Consider the following 27,081-nt stretch of genomic DNA (forward strand, 5'->3'; position numbering starts at 1 on the left):
TGGCTGTCTGTAGTCACTACGACTTCCATATCACATTAAAAGGGGTTTGGGAACTTATTTAACTTTAAGTTCCATTAGGGTCTTCAGGAAGTGTGAAGATTGGCCACTAAATGGCGAAACTTCCGTCTTTCAAAAATAACACCCTATTCCAATTTCTGGCATAAGTGCTCAGCCTGCATCTATTTTTGCTACTCAGTTTTCTCCAGAAAATGTCCCCAGTTGTCCACAACTGTTAAAAAGAAAGCCCTTCCCCTGTCTGTGTACTGTAGGCCCATCCTGGAAGTAAGTATTGGTGGTAGTATTGGTGCCCTGGAGCAGGACCTTATATGGCTCCCAGGGCAGTATTGAGTAGCTTGGATGAAAGGTGCCCAGAGTAAATGGCCTGCTCCTCAGTCCCAGTTGCTAATATATGCATAGTATTATTAGTATTGTATAGAAAACACTCTGGAGTTTCTAAAACTGTTTGAATGATATCTGTGAGTATAACAGAACTCACATGGCAGGCAAAAACCTGAGAAGAAATCCAAACAGGATGTGGGAAATCTGAGGTTGGTCGATTTTCAACCCAGCCCCTATTGAATACCCAGTGGGATATTGGTTATGTTGCACTTCCCTAAGGCTTCCACCAGATGTCAACCATCTTTAGAAACTTGAATGAGGCTTCTACTGTGATGTGGGGCCTGATGAGAGCTCTGAGTCAGTGGTCTGGCAGAGAGCCAGGTCCTGGTCACGCGAATTTCACATGATACGACCTGCGTTCCATGGCTTTTCTACAGACAATGGAATTCTCCGGGTTGGAACATTATTGAAGATTTATGATAAAAACATCCTAAAGATTGATTCTATACTTGGTTTGAAATGTTCGACGACCTGTAATATAACTTTTTGAAGTTTTTGTCCAACGTTCGGCTGGACCTGCACGAGCGTTTGGATTTGTGTACTAAACGCGCTAACAAAAGTAGCTACTTGGACATAAATAATGGACATTATCGAACAAAACAAACATTCATTGTGGAATTAGGATTCCTGGGAGTGCATTATGATGAAGATCATCAAAGGTAAGGGAATATTTATAATGTTATTTCTGATTTCTGTTGACTCCAACATGGCGGATATATATTTTTTTCTGAGTGCCGTCTCAGATTATTTCATGGTTTGCTTTTTCCGTAAAGTTTTTTGAAATCTGACACAGCGGTTGCATTAAGGAGAGGTATATCTTTATTTCCATGTCAAACAATTGTATTTATAGACATTTAGAATGAGTATGTCTGTAAAATGATGTGGCTCTCTGCAATATCACCGGATGTTTTTGGAACTAGTGAACGTAACGCGCCAATGAATACTGAGATTTTTTATATAAATATGAACTTTATCAAACAAAACATACATGTATTGTGTAACATGAAGTCCTATGAGTGTCATCTGATGAAGATCATCACAGGTTAGTGATTCATTTTATCTCTATTTGTGCTTTTTGTGACTCCTCTCTTTGGCTGGAAAAATTACTGAATTTTTCTGTGAGTTGGTGGTGACCTAGCATAATCGTTTGTGGTGCTATCGCCTTAAAGCCCATTTGAAAGAGGACACTGTGGTGGGATTATCAACAAGATTACCTTTAAAATGGTATAAGATACATGTATGTTTGAGGAATTTTAATTATGAGATTTCTGTTGTTTTGAATTTGGCACCCTGCACTTTCACTGGCTGTTGTCATATCGATCCCGTTAACGGGATTGCAGCCCTTAGAAGTTTTAATAAAGGAACAGAGCTTTGAGCTGCTGCAGTCTTCTTCATATGAATGTCTATCACCTGTTTATCTGGGTTTGAAGTAGAGCAGATAAGGGTTTGCCTACACATATTCCTCTGTTGGTTTGGTCATCTTTTAAGCGCTTCCTCTGACGGATGACACTGATGTACAGTACGGATGTACTGTGTAAATATCGTGTCCTTTGTTTTCCATTTTCATGACTGTAACCTGAACACATTACACAAAAATGCACTATATTCAGCAGCACTTGAAAACACACATCTGCAGATGCCATTCCCCTCCCAACACCCCATTTTGAGGTAAAAGTGCCAGGAGTCCTCACTGTTGAGTGCTAAGTGTGTGTGTGTGTGTGTTGTTGTTGTGTGTGTTTGTCCAACATGACGCGCTGCCTCTCCACAAATCAAGTCTGAAATATTCCCCAGTGCTGACCTGCTCAGCTCCTCTACCTGCGTCACTAAGGCCTAAGACAAGATGCTGATTGATTGCTTTCAGCAGGGGAGCAGTGATGAAAATATCTACAGGACATGAAAAAAGAACACACAAAGTACCACTGGCGAAAGATGCTTGTGTTTGGTTTGGAATGTGAACTTAAGCAACCTCAAATCTAGAAGTTTAAACTAAACTAAATAAACTAAATAAACAAATGTAGCATGTATGTGTTTAAGATGTAAGCCTAAGACTAAAGAGAGTTAGAGCTACGTAGATTCTCAGTAGAGTGCCACAACTAATGTCGTTTCCCCTTTCTTCTCCCTGGTAGGCCTGTTCACTAGATGTAATCCTAGGAGAGTGGAATGGTGTCTATAGTAAACACAATACATCAGGTTTCTTGCTAAATGCTAATCACCCCATGCAAATCAATGACATGCAGACACCAATCACTAGTAATTTACTTTCTCTTTTTGTTAATTTTCTACTTTGTACTAAAGTTGCACACACATAAAGCCCCCTGTACGTAAGTAATAGCAATAAGAAAGATATCTCTGCTAATAGACTAGTACGTAGAATCTCCACAATATTGTCACACTCAGTCACACTTAGAGAATTAAGTCTCAACATTAGGGCCTGGACAATAACAGATACTCGTTAGTGTCGTGGCAAGGAAACAAAGCACAAAGCGGATTTACCTTCTTTAGGAAAGCAGCCCTAATATGTTGGAAACAAACATCACGATGTCATTCAGAGTTACATGTATTGATTTTCCAAGCTCAAGCACACACTATTTCACATACAGCAGGTTTATAAAGGACCAAAGACTTTGATCTGCTTCGCGTTTTCATTTTTGGCAAGGAAAAAAATATTTACTACACTGGTAACGTCCTGGGCCTTCTTTCATTTTGATTTTGGCACAAATGAAAATGTGCCACTGATTTGTCCATTGATTGATGTTTCAGCATTGAAGATTTCGGTGTTCGAATAGCCATGTGTGACATATTCACGCAGTTACAAGCCTGCTAGAGTTAGCAGCAGGCTTCATACCGTAGTAGTACAGATGAAGCCTGAGCTGGAATCTGAAGCAAATTGAAGCTGGTTAGCTTTAGAAAACCAGCTTCCTTCGTAGGATACCCCTCAGACCACTGCAACCAACATGAAAGTTGTCAGGGCGTCTACTACGCTAGAAAATCTAACTCTGGGCTCTAATCTAAGCAATTACATAAGTGCAGATTCACATCGCTCTTCAATAGTTTGCATCAAGGCTGTACTTTTTGCAAGGCAAAAGAGAAGTGAAATCAGTGATGATAGAAATATGGGAGAGAGAGAAGAGAACACTCTCCAGCCCTGTTGTGTGGAGGCATTACGTGGGCTGCAAGGGTCTTTTATACAGGCTTCCAATAATATTAGCTAATTGCTAGATTTCTCTGGCTTCTCTCAACTCACATCGTGAGTGGGTTTGGAAGGGTTTATAGCTGGGATATATTGCTGTTGACAGAATGGCGTACTCTGATTTTCTCTCTTCCGTCTCATCCCCCTCTCATAGGCGCGTTGGTGTAGCAGACATTCCCCCCGAGAGAGGTTTCCCCGGAATCTACGTAAAAGGATTCCTACCCACGCCATGGTCTTAGGAACATCTAATTTTCATCCTCCCTCATGCGCTCTCGCTCGCTCTCGCACACACTCCTTCTCTCCCTCATTAATAAACACAGTGGCACGGTGTCTCCCTCCTCTCTTCGAAGTTTGCTGGGCTCTCCTCTCTCTTTACCTCCCACTCACCACTGACGGAACCTCAGTGGGAGGCAGCATCTCCCTCACACTGGGGCCGTGGGCCTCTGTTCTGACAAATGAGACACCAGGCCCACCAGCTAAGCGTGGGGGGACTGGGTTTAAGTCTCCCTAACACAATGGATGTGGATGGTTTGTGAAACGAGGGGCTTTAGCAGCAGTTACTCAATGATTTGCTTTCTTTCAGGGTTTGAAGGTTGGCAGGGAGGTGGAGAGGGTTGGGAGCTGGGATGCAAAAGGCTGTATCATGATCTAGCTAACCTTCAATCCAAACTATGATCCATAAATTGTTGACTATATAACTTTGAGGGAAAATAACCCACATAACAGCACTAACAATGCAAGCACATACTAATCACATTCGGCAGTAGAGCTATTGTGAATCAGACTTTATGAGAGTGTCTATTCTGTTTTGTAGTCTCACTTCAAATAACTGCCTCTAAAGCATGTATATATTAATCAGAATGTAAGCAGGTACAGTGAAATTAATTGCATTTTAGGTAACCTACACATTTTACAATTTTACAATTACTTTTATAGCATATTAAGATGTGTTAAAGGGATACTTTGGGATTTTGGCAATGAGGCCTTTGATCTACTTTTCCAGAGTCAGATGAACTGGTGGATACCATTTGTATGTCTCTGCGTCTAACATACACGTCATTTGTAACTAGTTAGCAACTTCCTTCAAACTCCAAGCAGAGACATAAAAATGGTATCCATAAGCTCATCTGACTCTAGGGAAGAAGAAAGCTCCTCATTGCCAAAATCCAGAAGTATCCCTTTGATGTTCATTGACATTTCTACATGCAGATTACATTTGCAAACAAATGTATTTATATTTGACTTGCAAATCTGTGAAATATGTGACTTAAGTACAAATTGTACCCATATTATACATACCACTGTAATTATTATAAAAAAAGGCAATCACCTGTGTTCCTTGGCCAGCTGTTGAGCTAAGCTGAATGCTGTGGGGTCTCGGTCTAGGGCCACTACTGTCACTTCAGGAGAGGCCCTCAGGATGGCTTTGGTGTGACCTCCACCTCCAAAGCTCAAGTTCAGAAAAACCTATGGACACAAACAATAGGCTATATGTAGGCTGATGTCAAGGACAGTGCTTTCAGAGGCCTTACAACAACAACCCTCTATCAATTAGCCTATACAGTGGGGCAAAAAAGTATTTAGTCAGCCACCAATTGTGCAAGTTCTCCCACTTAAAAAGATGAGAGAGGCCTGTAATTTTCATCATAGGTACACTTCAACAATGACAGACAAAATTAGAAAAAAAATCCAGAAAATCACATTGTAGGATTTTTTATTAATTTATTTGCAAATTACGGTGGGAAATAAGTATTTGGTCACCTACAAACAAGCAAGAATTCTGGCTCTCACAGACCTGTAACTTCTTCTTTAAGAGGCTCCTCTGTCCTCCACTCGTTACCTGGATTAATGGCACCTGTTTGAACTTGTTATCAGTATAAAAGACACCTGTCCACAACCTCAAACAGTCACACTCCAAACTCCACTATGGCCAAGACCAAAGAGCTGTCAAAGGACAACAGAAACAAAATTGTAGACCTGCACCAGGCTGGGAAGACTGAATCTGCAATAGGCAAGCAGCTTGGTTTGAAGAAATCAACTGTGGGAGCAATTATTAGGAAATGGAAGACATACAAGACCACTGATAATCTCCCTCGATCTGGGGCTCCACACAAGATCTCACCCCGTGGGGTCAAAATGATCACAAGAACGGTGAGCAAAAATCCCAGAACCACACGGGGAGGGCCTAGTGAATGACCTGCAGAGAGTTGGGACAAAAGTAACAAAGCCTACCATCAGTAACACACTACGCCGCCAGGGACTCAAATCCTGCAGTGCCAGATGTGTCCCCCTGCTTAAGCCAGTACATGTCCAGGCCCGTCTGAAGTTTGCTAGAGAGCATTTGGATGATCCAGAAGAAGATTGGGAGAATGTCATATGGTCAGATGAAACCAAAATATAACTTTTTGGTAAAAATTCAGCCAGTCTCCAGATCTCAACCCCATAGAAAATCTTTGGAGGGAATTGAAAGTCTGTGTTGCCCAACAGAAAATCACTACTTAGTTTTGTAAAAATTACCCATTGATTATTTTCTGAGAAAATCACTACCTAGCTGTTTCTCTACTAACGTTACCTAGCCATTTCTCTCTTTTACTTCAGTGGTTTGTAAAATAATTGAGTCATCCAGACATCTTTTTAAAACACCTACAAAGTTATTATTTTCCAGTGAACAGAACACAATGAGCATGAACCAGTTAAGATAACTTATTTATCAAGGTAATTTGCTTATAGATAAGTCGATGTAATGTCTATTCACTTCCCGACTGTATTGGCTCATAGCTACAGTTCCCAACTTGAATTGAAGACTCTTGGGTTCGGGTTACATATCCACATCCATTGGAGGCTGGGAAGTCCCACCTAAACTTTCATTCGCTGGTCGGACTGTCCGTACATTGTTGGTGTAAGGATAGGTCTCACCCTCATATGCAGCACAGCGTTGGAAAGCTAAAAACCTCCAACATAGACAGCAATTAGTTGTTCTATGACAAACACCAATGTTTTTATAACAAATCATATTTTTAAAAATGAACAATTTGTAGACAGTCATCATTTGTAATTCATTACAGCAGGACAACATTTATAGGAGACAAAAGCTGAGATCTTGAATTCGTAGAGTCACTAACCCACTGTACAGGAGGGGAGGAAAGAATGAATCAAGGCAGTGCTGTAAGGACTCAGGATACTTTTCACAACCCACTAGTTAATTGATGAATTATTACAGTAAAAAGGCAGCTGAAATCTTATAGGATGTCATTTATAAAGTTGATAGTAAATATACAGTACAAGTCAAAAGTTTGGACACCTACTCATTCAAGAGTTTTTCTTTGTTTTTACTATTTTCTACATTGTAGAATAATAGTGAAGACATCAAAACTATGAAATAACACATATGGAATCATGTAGTAACCACAAAAGTGTTGAACAAATCAAAATATATTTTATATGGTAGATTCTTCAAATTAGGCACCCTTTGCCTTGATGACAGCTTTGCACACTCTTGGCATTCTCTCAACCAGCTTCATGAGGTAGTCACCTGGAATGCATTTCAATTAACAGGTGTGCCTTGTTAAAAGTACATTTGTGGAATTTCTTTCTTTCTTAATGCATTTGAGCCAATCACTTGTGTTGTGACAAGATAGGGTTGGTATACAGTGAAAGGACCGACGCTGGAGTCGAGAAGCAGGTACCGGGAGTAGAACATTTCATGAGAAACTGACAAAGCACAAGACAGGAACAGCGTCAGCACACGGGTACACAATGACAATCAACAATCAATGCAGCAGTGGAGAACACAGATGGGGAACTGACAAATATAGGGGAGGCAATAAACAGATGACTGAGACTAATTGAGTCCAATAATAGGCTGATGCGCGTGACAGTAACCCCCTCTATGAAGGCCTGTCGATCCCGCGTGGGAGCCTGATGATCCTGTGGAGGCGTAGCAGCATGACAAGCTGGCTGGGCATAAAATCCTGACAATCCGGCTGAGGCCTGACGTGGGATGGGCGCCTTCTGAGCCAACCGGGGCAAGAAACCTCGAGCCAGCTAGGGTGTGACAGCCTGATGAGCTGGCTTAGGCACCCCCGGATCCATCAGTGGCGGCCCCCGGACCCGACGTCACCACCAACCGGAAAGCCAGCACTCCCCGATGCTTTGTTTGGTGTCTTCTGCATTCTGTAAGGACCGACGCTAGAGATGAGAATCAGGTATAGGGAGTTGAAAATTTAATGAGGAACAGACAGGTAACAGGACAGGAACAGCGTCAGAACACGGGTACACAAGGACATATGACAATCAATGCAGAAGCAGGGAACAGAGTGGGGAACCAGACAGATAAAGGGAAGGTTATGACAAAGGTGATTGCTGATGGGCGCCTTCCGAACCAACCGGGGTAAGAAACCTCTCAAGCCTGCTAGGGCGTGACAGCCCGATGAGCTGGCTTAGGCACCCCCGGTTCCATTGGTGTCAGGCCCCGGACCCGACGTTAAACCAACCGGAACATCGGCACTCCCCAATGCTTTGTATGAAAGCTTCTGCATTGATTCTCTTATGTCCTTGTATACAGTGTCTTGCGAAAGTATTCGGCCCCCTTGAACTTTGCGACCTTTTGCCACATTTCAGGCTTCAAACATAAAGATATAAAACTGTATATTTTTGTGAAGAATCAACAACAAGTGGGACACAATCATGAAGTGGAACGACATTTATTGGATATTTCGAACTTTTTTAACAAATCAAAAAGTGAAAAATTGGGCGTGCAAAATTATTCAGCCCCTTTACTTTCAGTGCAGCAAACTCTCTCCAGAAGTTCAGTGAGGATCTCTGAATGATCCAATGTTGACCTAAATGACTAATGATGATAAATACAATCCACCTGTGTGTAAAGTCTCTGTATAAATGCACCTGCACTGTGATAGTCTCAGAGGTCCGTTAAAAGCGCAGAGAGCATCATGAAGAACAAGGAACACACCAGGCAGGTCCGAGATACTGCTGTGAAGAAGTTTAAAGCCGGATTTGGATACAAAAAGATTTCCCAAGCTTTAAACATCCCAAGGAGCACTGTGCAAGCGATAATATTGAAATGGAAGGAGTATCAGACCACTGCAAATCTACCAAGACCTGGCCATCCCTCTAAACTTTCAGCTCATACAAGGAGAACACTGATCAGAGATGCAACCAAGAGGCCCATGAACACTCTGGATGAACTGCAGAGACCTATAGCTGAGGTGGGAGACTCTGTCTATAGAACAACAATCAGTCGAATATTGCACAAATCTGGCCTTTATGGAAGAGTGGCAAGAAGAAAGCCATTTCTTAAAGATATCCATAAAAAGTGTTGTTTAAAGTTTGCCACAAGCCACCTGGGAGACACACCAAACATGTGGAAGAAGGTGCTCTGGTCAGATGAAGCCAAAATTTAACTTTTTGGCAACAATGCAAAACGATATGTTTGGCGTAAAAGCATCACCCTGAACACACCATCCCCACTGTCAAACATGGTGGTGGCAGCATCATGGTTTGGGCCTGCTTTTCTTCAGCAGGGACAGGGAAGATGGTTAACATTGATGGGAAGATGGATGGAGCCAAATACAGGACCATTCTGGAAGAAAACCTGATGGAGTCTGCAAAAGACCTGAGACTGGGACGGAGATTTGTCTTCCAACAAGACAATGATCCAAAACATAAAGCAAAATCTACAATGGAATAGTTCAAAAATAAACATATCCAGGTGTTAGAATGGCCAAGTCAAAGTCCAGACCTGAATCCAATCGAGAATCTGTGGAAAGAACTGAAAACTGCTATTCACAAATGCTCTCCATCCAACCTCACTGAGCTCGAGCTGTTTTGCAAGGAGGAATGGGAAAAAAAAATCAGAGACATACCCCAAGCGACTTACAGCTGTAATCGCAGCAAAAGGTGGCGCTACAAAGTATTAACTTAAGGGGGCTGAATAATTTTGCACGCCCAATTTTTCAGTTTTTGATTTGTTAAAAAAGTTTGAAATATCCAATAAATGTTGTTCCACTTCATAATTGTGTCCCACTTGTTGTTGATTCTTCACAAAAAAATACAGTTTTATATCTTTATGTTTGAAGCCTGAAATGTGGCAAAAGGTCGCAAAGTTCAAGGGGGCCGAATACTTTCGCAAGGCACTGTACCTGTGTACTGATGCTGTTCCTGTTTTGTTTTATGTCTGTTCCTGATTAAATGTTTGACTCCCCGTACCTGCTTCTCATTCCTGGAGTCGGGCCTTACAGAATGCAGAAGCCTTCAAAAACGAAGCATCAGGGGGGGTGAGGTTGATGGTGACGTCTAAATTTGAGATTTTTGGTTCCAATTGCTGTGTCTTTGTGAGACGCAGAGTAGGTGAACGTATGATCTCCGCATGTGTGGGTCCCACCGTGAAGCATGGAAGAGGTGGTGTGATGGTGCTTTGCTGGTGACACGGTCTGTGATTTATTTAGAATTTAAGACACACTTAACCAACATGGCTACCACAGCATTCTGCAGCGATATGCCATTTCATCCCATCTGGTTTGCGCTTAGTGGGCCTATCATTTGTTTTTCAACACACCTCTGGGCTGTGTAAGGGCTATTTGACCAAGGAGAGTGATGGAGTGCTGCATCAGATAACCTGGCCTCCACAATCAACCGACCTCAACCCAATTTGTATGTATTATGGATCCCCATTAGCTGCCAACACAGCAGCTACTCTTCCTGGGGTCCAGCAAAATTAAGACAGTTGATACAATTTTAAAAACATTACAATACATTCACAGATTTCCCAACACACTGTGTGCCCTCAGGCCCCTACTCCACCACTACCACATATCTACAGTACTAAATCCATGTGTATGTATAGTGCGCATGTTATTGGGGTTTGTGTGTATGCATGTGTCTGTGCCAATTGAGATGGTTTGGGATGAGTTGGACTGCAAAGTGAAGGAAAAGCAGCCAAGAAGTGCTCAGCATATGTGAAACCCCTTCAAGACTGTTTGAAAAGCCTTCCTAATGAAGCTGGTTAAGAGAATGCCAAGAGTGTGCAAAGCTGTCATCAAGGCAAAGGGTGGAGACTGAAGAATCTAAAAACTAAAATATATTTTTGATTTGTTTTTACACTTAATTAGTTACTACATGATTCTATATGTTTTATTTCATAGTTGCGATGTCTTCACTATTATTCTACAATGTAGAAAATAGTAAAAATAAAGAAAAACCCTGGAATGAGTAGGTGTGTCCAAACTTTTAATGTTTTATTCAGGCCCTCTTCACCCATTATTCATGAATAGGTTGTTGAATAAGCATATTCAATTGTAAAATGTCCTCTATTATGAAAGGTGTACTGCAGGGTCCGATTTAGGGACAAGTTCTCTACTATTTATATAAATAATATTGGTCTATTAAATAGGGCGGCAGCGTAGCCTAGTGGTTAGAGCGTTGGACTAGTAACCGGAAGGTTGTGAGTTCAAACCCCCGACCTGACAAGGTACAAATCAAGGTACAAATCTGTCGTTCTGCCCCTGTTCCCAGGCTGTCATTGAAAATAAGAATCTGTTCTTAACTGACTTGCCTGGTTAAATAAAGGTAAAATTAAAAATGAAAAAATCCTGTAATATTCATCTGTATGCAGAGGATACGGTTATGTATGCCATTGCACCAACTGTTGACCGAGCTGCAATGTGATTTTGTTTCATTACAGAAGGCCCTTGTTGATTTAAAATGTGTACTTAATGCGGGCAGAACTAAATATATGTAGTTCTATAATTCAGGCCAAAATGTTACCAATGGACTACTACTACTACCAATGGATGGTTCTCTCATCGAGCAAGTTCCATCCTATAAATATCTGGGAGTTTGGATTGATAAAGATCTAACTCTTGAAAAACACACAGAAGAGCTAATTATAAAGCTAAGATTGAAAGTGGGCTTATTTTTTAGAAATACATACTTCCCCGCTCTAAACAGCAGGAGGCAGATTGTACAATCAACTTTCCTGCCAGTTTCTATCGTGACACCATTTGTCAAAATACAGCAGACATGCCATTCGTTTCATCACTGGTGGCAGTTTTAATACTCACCATTGCATCCTGTATCAAAAGGTTGGCTGGTCCTCATCAAAGTCACGTAGATCAATTAATTATCAAACATATTTTTTGTTTACAAAGCCCTACTACACAAGTTTCCAACTTACCTAACTTTGGTGCCAACGTATAAAATAATGTGATACCAAACCCGTTCACAGGGTTGGTTAGCGTTGCAGATTCCTAGGGTCTACACCGGAATTAGGTAAATCCGTTTTCACACTTCACATTTTTTGAATCACTTACAAAAAGGCATTACATTTGGATTCCCTGGTGCCACTGGGGTATTTTAAAACCCTGACGATAAATGAGTTCACAGAGGTGTAAAATTGTTTGTTTGATTGATTGATTGATTGATTTAGTAACTTGTCTATGACACCTGTGATGTTGGTGATGTTCTTGTGTAGGGTACTTCTTATTGTATATTGTTATATTTTTTATCTTTTGCTTTGTGGTCTCAGGCCGCCATTGAAAATGAGACCCTGGTCACAAATTGGGCTCCCCTGATTAAATAAAAGCTCATTTTTTAAAAATAAAGCAATCAGTAAACATCAATTTATCATGTATTTTCAGATACTCGAGGGTAGCCAGATGCATTTGTCAAGTAGCTAGCTAGCTAAAGGAAACAACATGCCATTTAGCTTGCTTCATCAGAGATTAGGATTTTGGAAAGAGTTTGACATCGTCCTGGTAAAGTTGTAAATCAGACTACTGTCATCAACACTATAGATGGAAAGCAAATCAAACGATATTGGATATAGCCATCCAGTTTATCTCGTTAACAAGCCATTTTGTCCTGATCTGATGTTAGCTCGCTATCATGTCTGTTAGCAGCAATCGTGATCAAACACCTTAAAAACAACGTTGAAAGGGGATACTGCTAGCCAACTCCACTAGGAAGGCCTACGTTGGAGAAAAAAGTACACTGCAAAGTGTCTACCTGTAGCTTGCAAAGTAAACATCAGCTAACAGTAACGTTACATTGGCAAATGCACCCATCTGCGGTTTGAAAGGCAGACCCTACAAAGGATGGGAAATTAACTTAAACTACTCATACTTGTCAGGTATTGATCACTTTCATTTTATATCACTCAAATATCCAATTAATGGTGGCCAATACTGAGAGACAGCGTGTGGCTACCCTCACTTATCTGAAATCACATGATCAATTGATGTTTATGTTTCGGAAACATAACTTTCACTGCTATGCGGATGACAGACAGCTGTACATTTCGATGAAACATGGTGAAGCCCAAAATTGCCCTCACTGGAAGCCTAAGACATAAGGAAGTGGATGGCTGGAAATGTTCTACTTTTAAACTCAGACAAAACAGAGACGCTTGTTCTAGGTCCCAAGAAACAAAGAGTTCTTCTGTTCAATCTTACAATTAATCTTGATGGTTGTACAGTCATCTCAAATAAAACTGTGAAGGACCTCGGCGTTACTCTCTTTTGACGAACATATCAAGAATGTTTCAAGGACAGCTTTTTCCCTCTACGTAACATTGCAAAAATCTGAAACTTTCTGTCCAAAAATGATGCATAAAAATGTATCCATGCTTTTGTCACTTCTAGGTTAGACTACTGCAATGCTCTACTTTCCTCCTACCCGGATAAAGCACTAAATAAACTTCAGTTAGTGCTAAACACGGCTGCTAGAATCTTGACTCCAGTGCTAGCCTCTCTACACTGGCTTACTGTTAAGGCAAGGGCTGATGTCAAGGTTTTAACCTACAAAGCTAACCTACAAAGCTTTACATGGGCTTGTTCCTACCCATCTTTCGATTTGGTCCTGTCGTACATACCTACATGTACGCTACGGTCACAAGACGCAGGCCTCCTAACAGTCCTAACAGAATTTCTAAGCAAACAGCTGGAGGCAGGGCTTTTTCCTATAGAGAGAAGTCTGTCTGTTATATCTGGAGTATTTATCCAGTCTTATCCGGTGTCCTGTGTGAATTTAAGTATGCTCTCTCTAATTCACTCTCTCTTTCTTGCTTTCTTTCTCTCTCTCGGAGGACATGAGCCCTAGGACCATGCCTCAGGACTACCTGGCATGATGACTCCTTGCTGTCCCCATTCCAGCTGGCCGTGCTGCTGCTTCAGTTTCAACTGTTCTGCCTGCGGCTATGGAACCCTGACCTGTTCACCGGACGTGCTACCTGTCCCATATCTGCTGTTTTCAACTCTCTAGAGACAGCAGGAGTGGTATAGATACCTCTGAATGATCGGCTTTGAAAAGCCAACTGACATCTACTCCTGAGGTGCTGACCTGAAGCACCCTCGACAACCACTGTGATTATTATTATTTGACCCTGCTGGTCATCTATGAACATTTGAACATCTTGGCCATATTCTGTTAGAATCTCCACCCGGCACAGCCAGAAGAGGACTGGCCACCCCTCATAGCCTGGTTCCTCTCTAGGTTTCTTCCAAGGTTCTGGCCTTTCTAGGGAGTTTTTCCAAGCCACCGTGCATCTACACCTGCATTGCTTGCTGTTTGGGGTTTTAGGCTGGGTTTCTGTACAGCACTTTGAGATATCAGCTGATGTAAGAAGGGCTTGATAAATAAATTTGATTTTGAGTTGATGTTCACTGATCATGAAAATAATTCAGTACTTGCTGTAGGTCTATAACTGATGATAGAGCTAAATGTGTGCAATTCTTTTGCATGGAATAATCTGAAATTTGTAGTTCTGACTATGCTCTTCAAGAGTTGATGTATGATATTACAACCAAATAGTTAACATTTATTCAACAATCCCTTGAAAATAGCACACAATGTCAATTGGTTAAGCGGAGCTGCAGGTTTCCTTGACCCCAGCAGGCAAATCGAACACTCTGCACCTTACTGTGACTTTTATTGATAAAGACCTACAGTCAAAGAATTATAATTATGGCTAAACCCCACCTATTTCTACAATTTGTCCTCTTAAAATGTTATTTGAAACGTAACCCTTACATTAACCACACTGCTAACCTTATGCCTAACACTTGCCATTGCCGAGTCGAAAGAATGGAAAGAGAGAGCCTGTGACAAGACTTCCGTTTTTGGACGTTAACAAGGTGACACTCCATCTTAACTCCTCCTCCAGATTACCTGGATTGGTTGAACAGTGTAAAAAATAACCTAGCCAAGACCCGTATGTAGTGGATCTAATTTGAAGAGTTTATTTTATGCCTGCTACAGTTGAAGTTGGAAGTTTACATACACCTTAGCCAAATATATTGAAACTCAGTTTTCACAATTCCTGACGTTTAATCCTAGTAAAAAGTCCCTGTTTTAGGTCAGTTAGGATCACCACTTTATTTTACGAATGTCAGAATAATAGAACTAATAATTATTTACGTTTTTTTTCTTTCATCACATTTTTCTTTCATCATCAGAAGTTTACACACACTCAATTAGTATTTGGGGCGGCAGGGTAGCCTAGTGGTTAGAGTATTGGACTAGTAACCGAAAGGTTGCAAGTTCAAACCCCCTTGCTGATAAGGTACAAAATCTGTCGTTCTGCCCCTGATCAGGCAGTTAACCACTGTTCCTAGGCCGTCATTAAAAATAAGAATTTGTTCTTAACTGACTTGCCTAGTTAAATAAAGGTTAAAAAAATTGGTAGCATTGCCTTTAACTTGGGTCAAATGTTTTGGGTAGCCTTCCACAAACCTCCAATAAGAAGTTGGGTGAATTTTGTCTCATTCCCCCTGACAGAGCTGGTGTAACTGAGTCAGGTTTGCAGGCCTCCTTGCTCACACACGCTTTTTCAGTCCTGCCCACACATTTTCTGTAGGATTGAGGTCAGGGCTTTGTGATGGCCACTCAAATACCTTCACTTTGTTGTCCTTAAGCCATTTTGCCACAACTTTGGAAGTATGCTTGGGGTCATTGTCCATTTGGAAGACCCATTTGCGACCAAGCGTTTAACTGATGTCTTGAGATGTTGCTTCAATATATCCACATAATTTTCCTACCTCACGATGCCATCTATTTTGTGAAATGCACCAGTCCCTCCTGCAGAAAATCACCCCCACAACATGATGCTGACTCCCCTGTGCTTCAGGGTTGGGACAGTGTTCTTCGGCTTGCAAGCCTCCCTCTTTTTCCTCCAAGCATAACGATGGTCATTATGGCCAAACAGTTCTATTTTTGTTTCATCAGACCAGACAACATTTCCCCAAAAAGTACAATCTTTGTCCCCATGTGCAGTTGCAAACCGTAGTCTGGCTTATTTATGGCGGTTTTGGAGCAATGGCTTCTTCCTTGCTGAGCGGCCTTTCAGGTTATGTCGATATAGGACTCGTTTAACTGTGGATATAGATACTTTTCTACCCGTTTCCTCCAGCATCTTCACAAGGTCCTTTGTGGTTGTTCTGGGATTGATTTGCACTTTTTGCACCAAAGAACGTTCATCTCTCGGAGACAGAACGCATCTCCTTCCTGAGGGGTATGACGGCTACGTGGTCCCATGGTGTTTATACTTGTGTACTATTGTTGGTACAAAGGAACGTGGTACCTTCAGGCATTTGGAAATTTCTTCCAAGGATGAACAATTGTTTTTCTGTGGTCTTGGCTAATTTCATTTGATTTTCCCATGATGTCAAGCAAAGAGGCACTGAGTTTGAAGGTAGGCCTTGAAATACATCCACAGGTACACCTCCAATTGATTCAAATTATGTCAATTAGCCTATCAGAAGCTTCTAAAGCCATGCCATCATTTTCTGGAATTTCCCAAGATGTTTAAAAGGCAGAGTCAACTTAGTGTATGTAAACTTCTGACCCACTGGAATTGTGATACTGTGAGTTATAAGTGAAATAATCTGTTTGTAAACAATTGTTGGAAAAATTACGTGTCATGCACAAAGTAGATGTCCTAACCGACTTGCCAAAACTATAGTTGGTTAACAAGAAATTTGTGGAGTGGTCGAAAAAATAGTTATAATGACTCCAAGATAAGTGTATGTAAACTTCTGACTTCAACTGTATCTTAGGTTTAGCGAAACCGTAACCTTAAATTAAGACAAAAAAAGCTAATTATGGATTTCATATATTTTTATAATACAGACAATTTTGACTTTGTGGCTATATAATCTAGTGGAAACCACAATGCCAGAAATAACACTGTGCCTCCATAAGAATTTCATCATGTTTACATTGCTGTCCAAATCCCCCATTGTATTTATTGCAACTTGCACATTATTTCCCCTTGCTTCCAGGCTAGAATTTAGTTTGGCACAGCAGGGGTTAATATAAGCCTAGCAGTCTGCCTGTCCAGCCTCTGAAGATTTGTTTCACTTTTGAAATGCAAACTCCCCTGGAGCCTACATAGAGAGTGGACAGGTGTCCAGACGGGACTCAACTTTATTTGAGACAGGCGATATCATGCATCAACGTCATTATTATGGAATATAGCCCAAGTAAATTCCAATAGAAAATAAGCTAAAACAAACAAAAATGCAGCTAGTCATTCCAGGTGCAATGTTTGACGTGACTGACTTAGCTGAAGTTGGCTAGCTAGCTAGAAATGGTCAGGAACATTAGTCAGCCTGCATAGCAACCATTTTTGTTCGAACGTACGACCAGTACTTTTCCATGGCAACTATACAAAAATAATTAACGACTGGAGCGCGTCTGTAGAAACATGACAAAAATAACTAAAGGACCAGATTTCTGTCTGGACTATTTCCTCTGGTGGAAGAATTAAATTGTATGAATTTACTTTACTTATACATTTTTTTATGAAAATGTGTCATTTATTGTTGTTTTAATATGTTGGTAAAAGTTTTATAAAAGCAATAAGACACGCGAGGCAGTGCCTTATTGCTTTTGTGTAGGGCGAAACAACGCCATTTACCTGCGTCTGTGCCTTATTGCTTAAATAAAGACCAGAGGATCAGAGCTTTCTAACAGTACACAGTATTACTAGGTACTGTTCATGGCTCTCACATGAAGAAAAAAATGGTATGGGCATACTAATAAAGATACGAGAATTAGTCTTGATCATGTTTGAAGGCCGAAACTCGGCATCCTTTTCCATTTTCTAAACGACTGATTTAAAGTTCTGCAAATGTGCTCCAAAAAAACCTTACGCAAAATGTGCCGTAGCATTGAAACGTCAACCGGCAGAAAATGAATGGCTGCAGATCAATATACACTTACTTCCAGGTTGGAACCAGTCTACCGGTAACCTACATCATTAGCCAAATGCTTATTGGTTTCATTTTCAAGCTAATTTAGAACACAGAACAATTGATAAAGCTCTCTTGTAAACAACTACCACATACAGTGTTGTGAAAAAGTATTTGCTTATTTTATCTATTCTTGCATATTTTTGGAACTGAATGTTATCAGATCTCAACCAACCTATCCTAATATTAGATAAAGGACATGGGTCCCATTATGTCTGGCGAAAACCAAACACTGCATTCCACCGTAAGAACCACAAACCAAGGGTCAAGCTTGGTGGTGGTAGTGTGATGGTTTGGGATGCTTTGGTGTCTCAGGGCCTGGACGACTTGCCTTAATAGAAAGAACCATGAATTCTGCTCGGTATCAGAGAATTCTCCAGGAGAATGTCTGGCCATCCGTCTGTGAGCTGAAGCACAGCTGAGTCATGCAGCAAGACAATGATCCAAAACACACAGTCAAGTCTACATGAAAATGGTTAAAAAGCATCCAATTTGAAGTTTTGAAATGGCCTAGTCAAAGTCCCGATCTAATCCCAAATGAAATGTTATGGCAGGACTTGAAACGAGCAGTTCATGCTGAAAAGTCCACTAATGTTGCACAATTAAAGCAGTTCTGCATGCCAGACTGGGCCAACATTTCTCCACAGCGATGTGAGAGACTGATCAACAAATACAGGTAGTATTGGTTGTAGTCATTGCAGCTAAAGGTGGCACAACCAGTTATTGAGTGTAAGGGGACAATACATTTTTCACAGGGGAATTGGGTGTTGCATAACTTTGTTAATTAAATAAATAAAATAAGCATCCTTTTTTAAAATATATATTTGTAAACTCAGGTTCCCTTTATCTAATATTAGGCTTTGGTTGAAGATATGATAAATCAGTATAAAAAAAATATGCAAAAAAATTGAAAATCTTTAAAGGGGCCAAATACTTTTTCATGGCACTCTACACGGTCATAAAAATACTAATTTGATGTAATTTTACAGAGACCAGGTGTAGATGTAGAGGATTTTAATTTGGCTATTTAGCGATGTACCGTAACGATGTGGCTGCAGTGATGGTTGTGTAACTAGTGTAGGTCTAATTGCGTAATAAAACTCCTGGAAATGTTGGCTACCTTTTCTAGTTCTTTGCAGAGGCAGCGATTTGGACAGTAACAGGAAAGAAAGTAAACACATTTGTATTGAAAGCTCTAGCTATGATCTCCAAGTTCAGTTGAGTAGGGTATTGAATGATGTTGCCAAAGCAGCAGTTTTTTTTCTAAGTAAGGTTTTTGTGTAGCAGATGCACAGAATGTTAGCAGGTTTAGAAAACGGGGAAAGGATCAACAGGACGCCATGCCAATAAGTAAAGAAGTATATATACAGTACCAGTCAAAAGTTTGGACACACCTACTCATTCCAGTTTTTCTTAATTTTTACTATTTTCCACATTGTAGAATAGTGAAGACATCAAAACTGTTTTTTATTGTTCACCTTTATTTAACCAGGTAGGCCAGCTGAGAACAAGTTCTCATTTACAACTGCGACCTGGCCAAGATAAAGCAAAGCAGTGCAACACAAACAACAACACAGAGTTACACATGGAATAAACAAACGTACAGTCAAGAACACAATAGAACATTCCATATACAGTGTGTCCAAATGAAGTAAGATTGGGGAGGTAAGGCAATAAATAGTCCAATAAATAGGCTGTGATAACCAGCATGGCTACCACAGCATTCTGCAGCGATACACCATCCCACCTGGTTTGTGCTAAGTGGGACTATCATTTGTTTTTCAACAGGACAATGAGCCAAAACTCACCTCCAGGCTGTGTAAGGGCTATTTGTAAGGAGAGTGATGGAGTGCTGCATCAGATGACCTGGCCTCCACAATCACCGACCTCAACCCAATTGAGATGGTTTGGGATGAGTTGGACAGCAGAGTGAAGGAGAGAATGCCAAGAGTGTGCAAAGCTGTCATCAAGGCAATGTGTGGCTATTTTGAAGAACCTAAAATATATTTTAATTTGTTTAACAGTTTTGTTGGTTACTACATGATTCCATATGTTTTATTTCATAGTTTTGATGTCTTCACTATTATTCCACAATGTAGAAAATATTCAAAAAATAAAGAATAACCCTTGAACGAGTAGGCGTCCAAACCTTTGACTGGTACTGTATATGTACGTCTTTACACCCCCCCCATCTCTACATTTTGGAAAGGAAACAAATTACCAACTTTTGTGTCGTATTTGGGACAGAAGACTAAGGTTGTTGGCAAAGTCTGGGTGAGCGACCATAAAATTCTATTCTTGACTCCTCTAACTGTTTCAAACATGATCCACTCCATTGCCATAAAGAAGAACAGGTGGGCAGGGGTCCTGGCAGGACATCCTTGCCTTTAGTGTGACTGTCAAACAGAAGGTGGGGGCCAATTTATCCACACAAACTCTGTGACAAAAGGTTACTTTACTGCCATTCCAATCATTTCCTTCTTCTACTATGAAAAATGTTATGTAAAAATTGATGTATTGCTCAAATGCCCAATTACAGAGCGGCCTACAGTACAATTATCTACATTGCACTTGCATCCAATTACAGCAGCTGTGGTCCTATTGTTATGCTCCCAGTGTAATGGGGCATGGCTTTGAAAACAATGTATGAAGGAAGAAAGAAAACATCTAATTTTTTTATTAGACCACAAATCCTTTTAAATAGAATTTCTTTTGATAACAGGAATGTGTAGATCCCTACCAACGTATTCAGTTAATCTGGATGAGGTGGTTCATGGTGGTTGTGTGAAGAGTAACTTTGCCTGAAGACTTGTGTAGGCTCCCAGGGTGAATGCCTAGGCTTCAGCTCAGTGGGCTTACAGTCTTGTGGCATGTGAGACAGCCGGGTTTGAACCTATTTGTTGATATTGGTGCCATGCCTCAGATTGGTCTTTGCGAGAAGACCCTCAAAAGGGGGTAAAGTTGAATGAAGATGGTTTGGTAAGACATGCTTGTGCATTGCCTGAGAGCTGAAGACATGTGATACATCCTGAGCTAATGCCTACAATTCTGCTTAGTGAGCTAACACAGTCTTGTAGTGTGCAGGAAACCTGGGTTCTTACTGAGTAGGTCACATGTACATAACCAAGTATTCAGTAAACACAAAGTTGACTCACACCGTACTTTCAATATATATTTTTTATTTCTGTGCCTTTACAACCATATGCCTATTTATTTTGGGTTGGAAGGGAAATTGTTCTCAGTGTGTCTCAACTGTCAACAGTGGATGCACCATAACCATTGCATTTTTTAGAAAGTGAAAATATTGCAGTCAAATTGTCTGTGACTTATGACTTCTGCCTTTTGTCTCATTGCATCAACAAAAAGGGCTTTTTGGTGACCAACAGATGGAAAATGACAATGGGAAATGTCTTCCGTTCCCCACAAAAACATTAAACATGCCGATCGATAGTGACGTCGGAGGTGGGGTGTGTGCGTGCATGTGAGAGAGAAGAGGTGATCAATGGCGTTTCCCTCTCCCATCTAAAGCACAGCAGCAGATGGGGAGGAGGTGTGGGCTAGTGGGATGAGTCACACGCATAATGAACTCGCATGTTGTGCCATTCAATACAAAAAAATAAAAACAACAAAAATACAAACTGCAAGGTCTGCTGGCCTTTAACCAATATTTTTTTATAAGACAACATCTCATAGCACAGTAGGAACTGTGAAATTACACAAACACTATCACACACAATCTACACACACATTCTTTATTTGTATTTTTGTATATTGTTGTATTTAATATTTGTGTGTGTTCTTGTCGTGTTTTGGTTTGTTTTTGTGTGGACCCCAGGAAGAATAGTAGCTGCTTCGGAAAAAGCTAATGGGATCCTGAAAAAACTAAATGTTTCAAAACCAAAATGGTAAGTATATGCTACTGAAAGGCAAACTAGTTATTAGACGAGACAAAATTCACAAATTCTACAGCACAACGGCAGAGTCATGTCTTAAGTGCAAAACTAACATTATAAACTGTGTGGTTCGAGCCCTGAATGCTGATTGACTGACAGCCGTGATATATCAAACCGTATACCATGGGTATGACAAAACACGTACTTTTACTGCTCGAATTACGTTGGTAACCAGTTTATAATAGCAATAAGGCTCCTCAGGGGTTTGTGGTATATGGCCAATATACCACAGCTAAGTGCTGTATCCAGACACTCCGCGTTGCGTCATGCATAAGAACAGCCCTTAGCCATGGTATATTGGCCATATACCACACCCACTCGGGCCTTATTGCTTAAATGACACAGGGAATGCTATAAAATCCCAAAGTTATGGGCGGGGTTAGAAGGTTGACTGTCAGAAGTATTACAATGTAAATGTACTTTTAATCTGTTTGTCTGTATATGTCAAGACATGGCATTTGAGGGTGCAGTAAGATACCCAATGGGTTGGGCAATACTTTTCTCATCAATCATCTTGAAAATAACATATACTTAAAAACTGGAAATCAGCCAATCCTGCATCATTAACACAATGATAAGGTAAAATGCTCTATTATCTACATTTTGTAAGTGTGTGTGCGACGGAGAGAAACAAAATGGTGCCGTTTGAGGGTGATACGGGCGCTGGACATGGGTGTGTGAGCAGGTGGGGCTAGGCAGGGTGATGTTGTGGATATTTGTGTGAGTCTGTATGTTGTCGTTTGTAAGTTGATGTTTTTTATTGTTAAAAATAAAATCTTACAAATAAGTTTTTTTTAAAGGAAAACTAGTCTTCAATTGGGGCAAGCAGGGGATCCAATCTTAACAACTCTACCTCTGCTAAAGCCTCCTAAATCTTTAGAACTGTGGCCATGCTGATCCTGCCTAGGTGATGTGGATTGCGAAAGAAGTAAGTCGAATGTGATAATAAACAGTGTAGGCTTAGTAGGCTATGTGGCAGCACTGGAATCAGAGTTAGATAAGGAGGAGTCCACCTATGAGCATCACCTAATATTATTTTAAAATGCCTTCTAATACAGTATTAACCTGAAGCTAGTAAACCTGTTAATGTAATCACAGCACAACCCACTCCAGTCTAGACACCAATCCTCATGATGTCTCCTAGCCCAGTCTAGGATAACAAGGACTGCCTCTGGGCATGAACAGATAATCTATTACATTTTTAATCCATGCTTTAGATGTATGATGGGAAGATCACCACCACCATGACTGCTCATTGAGGATTAGGCGTGTGAACACATGGGACCTTTCAAGCTTCGGGTACCAAATACACCCCACAGTCCAATTTTGGGGGGAATGGTGAAACGTTTTCAGTGAAAACTACATCGACTAAAACCAGATATACACTACACAGAAAATAAGATTGACCTATATATTTGTTAATAAGATAATCTTTCAGAACTATCAATCACCAACAACAAAAAAGGCACAGTCAAGGAGAATCAAAAATGTATACATTCAGAAATATTTTTGTCATGGCAGGATTTTGTTATAATGTTTGAGTCACTCCGATAGCATAAGCCATGCCAAAATGGAAAGCCCCGCAACTTGTGCCATATCATGAGGATACCTGGACCACATATTGAGGTCATAAAGGAGCAATTTTTTTCTCCATGCCCCAAGACCCCAAGAAATTGTCTTAAAAACAACAACAATTTGACTCTGTGGCGAAGAGAAGGGCCGCAAAAAATTCTGTCCGGCGGCCTCACCATTGGCCACGCCCACTGCCCCCAACCCACCCACCCACAACCTAAGCCTCGTTTTGATCCAGGAAAAAACCCTGCCTATGTGTTAAACAACATGTGACCCATGGAAATATATCCTACTACGGGAAGGAGCACGCAATGCAACAAGTCTACCAGATCCAGCAGTGTCATTGGAGGGTATTTTCATTTGTTTACCCACAACTCTCCTCCTGTGATGTACTTTTAGAGCATGACGTCTGTTTTGAAAAAGAAAACGAGAAAAAGCCTCAAATATGAATGCCTTGTGTAACATCTACAGAGGCCATCATTTTATGTGATCCTTCCCCTTTAAGCAACCTGCCATCTCTGCAACCAGACGGACCAAACAACTCCCTGAAGGATTTGGCTATAATGGGCTTGGCATTTGCCATGATGATTGACACAGAAGTTGGAACGAGTCATTCGCATACATACAGAGGGGTGTCTGCAGTGCTCTAGCCAAGTCTGCCTGGACCAAGACATCCTGGATCAGGCAGGAGGGGAATAGGACCAAAATAAAACATCACAAAGCCCGGTCATACTATCTTTCCAGGTGAAGCCAGGGGAGTAACTATGTCCAAGTAATGATGCTGTTGCTGGTGTTCTTCTTAGGTCAGGGGTATCAAACATACGGCCCCAGGGCCGAATCCGGCCCGTGAAGGTGTCAAACCTGGCCTGCGAGTGGTTGGGGAAACAAACAAAAAAATATAAACGTAACATGTAAAGTGTTGGTCTCATGTTCCAAGAGCTGAAATAAAAGGTCCCAGAAATGTTCCATATGTACAAAAAACATATTTCTCTTAAATGTTGTTCACATCCGTTAGTGAGCATTTCTCCTTTGCCAAGATAATCCATCCACCTGACAGGTGTGGCATATAAAGAAGCTGATTAAACTGCATGATCATTACACAACTGCACCTTGTGCCGGGGCCAATTACATAGCCACTCTGAAATGTGCAGTTTTGTCACACAAGACAATGCCACAGTTGTCTCAAGTTTTGAGCACGCTGACTCCAGGAATGTCTACCAAAGCTGTTGCCAGAGAATGTTTTGTTAATTTCTCTACCATAAGCTGCTTTCAATGTCGTTTTAGAGAAATCTGTCCAACTGGCCTCACGAGCGCAGACCACGTGCATGGCATAGTGTGGCTGAGCGGTTTGCTGATGTCAACGTTGTGAACAGAGTGCCCCATGGTGGTGGGGTTATAGTATAGGCAGGCATAAGCTACGGACAACGAACACAATTGCATTTTATTGATGGCAATTTGAATGCACAGAGATACCGTGACAAGATCCTGAGGCCCATTGTTGTGCCATTCATTCAGCATGATAACGCACAGCCCCATGTTGCAAGGATCTGTACACAATTCCGTGAAGCTGAAAATGTCTCAATTATTCCATAGCCTGCATACTCACCAGACATGTCCCCCTTTGAGCATGTTTGGGATGCTCTGGATCGACGTGTACGACAACGTGTTCCAGTTCCCGCCAATATCCAGCAACTTCGCACAGCCAGTGAAGAGGAGTGGGACAACATTCCACAGGCCACAATCAACAGCCTGATCAACTCTATGCGAAGGAGATGTGTCGTGCAGCATGCGGTAAACGGTGGTCACACCAGATATTGACTGTTTTTCTGATCCATGCCCCTACCTTTTTTTAAAGGTATCTGTGACTAACAGATGCCTATTAATATTCCCAGTCATGTGAAATAAAGGCCAAATGAATTAATTTCATTTGACTGATTTCCTTATATGAACTGTAACTCAGTAACATTTTTGAAATTGTTACATGTTGAGCTTGTATTTTTGTTCAGTATACTTTAAAAAGGCTAAAACCAAATCAAACTGTGTAGAAATGATAATGGACCTACATTTATACAGTTTCTTGACTGTCCAGCTCACTAATAATCACCCGAATAAAAACTGCACAGTCGAAGAGTATAGAAATGTTAAAAAACGATGCAAGTTTTGACGGCGAGGAAATATAACCAATATTCAGTGCGGCCCCCCAGACCTCGTTGAAGATCGAAGGCGGCCCCCGGGACAAAAATAGTTTGACACCCCTGTCTTAGATGAACATATGTTAATGATGAGGTTGTAATCTGATTTGACAAGGCAGGAGGAAAGGTAAAGCAATCATAACAGGTGAGACATGCATCTTGAACCATAGCCTTGTGAATGAATGATTGTCAATTATATACAGTTGCATGCATGTCCACTAATTAAGGGATGTAATATCTGCCTTTTCCAGCAGAGGGAACAGAAGAGTCAGAAGTGCCCCAAGTGTTGCAGTTGGGCATTGAAACTACAAGGCAGCGGTACTGTAGTTTGCAGGGCAGTTGGGCATTGAAACTACAAGGCAGTGGTACTGTAGTTTGCAGGGCAGTTGGGCATTGAAACTACAAGGCAGTGGTACTGTAATTAGCAGGGCAGTTGGGCATTGAAAATACAAGGCAGTGGTACTGTAGCTTGCAGGGCAGTTGGGCATTGAAACTACAAGGCAGTTGTACTGTAGCTTGCAGGGCAGTTCGGCATTGAAACTACAAGGCAGTGGTACTGTAATTTGCAGGGCAGTTGGGCATTGAAACTACAAGGCAGTGGTACTGCATCTTGCAAGGCAGTTGGGCATTGAAACTACAAGGCAGTTGTACTGTAGCTTGCAGGGCAGTTGGGCTTTGAAACTACAAGGCAGTGGTACTGTAGCTTGCAGGGCAGTTCGGCACAGTCACCTCACTGCATTCCTCTAAACACCTTCTATGCTCGACATCCTAACAGAAACAAAGGAGAAGTTAGATACTGCTAAAGGGTAAAGTTACACAATAGCCTATATGAAAATCCTTCAGGGATGCCCTTGCATTTTATTTTAAAAAATTACATATTGAGTTCATTAGTGATTTAGTTCATGCAGACATATGACAGTCTCTCACTTATTGGGGAAAAAAAGGCCACATCTCGATAATCTTCCTCTTCAGTTCATTAGGAAAAGGGGACAGGAACCTGAGATATGGCAGAAGACGAAAATCGCACTTGTGACTCCCCAGCCCGGGTCAGTTACAGTGAGGGATCTAAAATGTCATTGAGGGGAGTTTTTAAATATCTTGTTACACTAACAGACAGACCATTAGGGAGACCGATCCACTGGTACAGGATCGCTTTCCTTGTCGCATCTGTTGCCATGACAGGGATGGGGGAGTGGGTTTGCATTTCCTCCGTCACTCAAAGTTCAGAGCAAGATTAAGTATACATAAATTTGTCAATCTTGTGATGGAGTGTGTGTATTTTATGTAGGGCACTTAGTGTCTTCAATGGCTAATAAAGGTGCAGAATGTGATGGGGGTGAGGGCAGTTGTCATCGACTGGATGGGTTTATGGTTGAGAAGCAGAAGTGTCTCCTGTATAGCCGTTGCCCATGGATTCACTCAATTGCACGGAAGGCAGGCAGCCAACTGGCACTTACTGGTTAAGGCTATTAAGAAGCTGTAAAGTACTGTTAAACATCTACATTTACACT

At 41.1% G+C, this 27,081-nt stretch overlaps 1 protein-coding gene across 1 annotated transcript in view; it reads right to left on the reverse strand.

Moving 5' to 3' along the window:
- The window catches only part of LOC118394188 (12S rRNA N4-methylcytidine methyltransferase-like), a 30,354-nt gene extending 23,843 nt beyond the window's left edge, over positions 1-6,511 (reverse strand). The window contains 3 exon segments of the mRNA XM_035787418.2: positions 3,977-4,037; positions 4,920-5,056; positions 6,506-6,511. Of these exon segments, the coding sequence (XP_035643311.1) occupies positions 3,977-4,037; positions 4,920-5,056; positions 6,506-6,511 (204 nt within the window).
- Positions 6,512-27,081: the final 20,570 nt, after the last annotated feature.

This window comes from Oncorhynchus keta, chromosome 14, assembly GCF_023373465.1.
Source record: "Oncorhynchus keta strain PuntledgeMale-10-30-2019 chromosome 14, Oket_V2, whole genome shotgun sequence".
In the NCBI taxonomy this organism is placed as follows: Eukaryota; Metazoa; Chordata; class Actinopteri; order Salmoniformes; family Salmonidae; genus Oncorhynchus; species Oncorhynchus keta.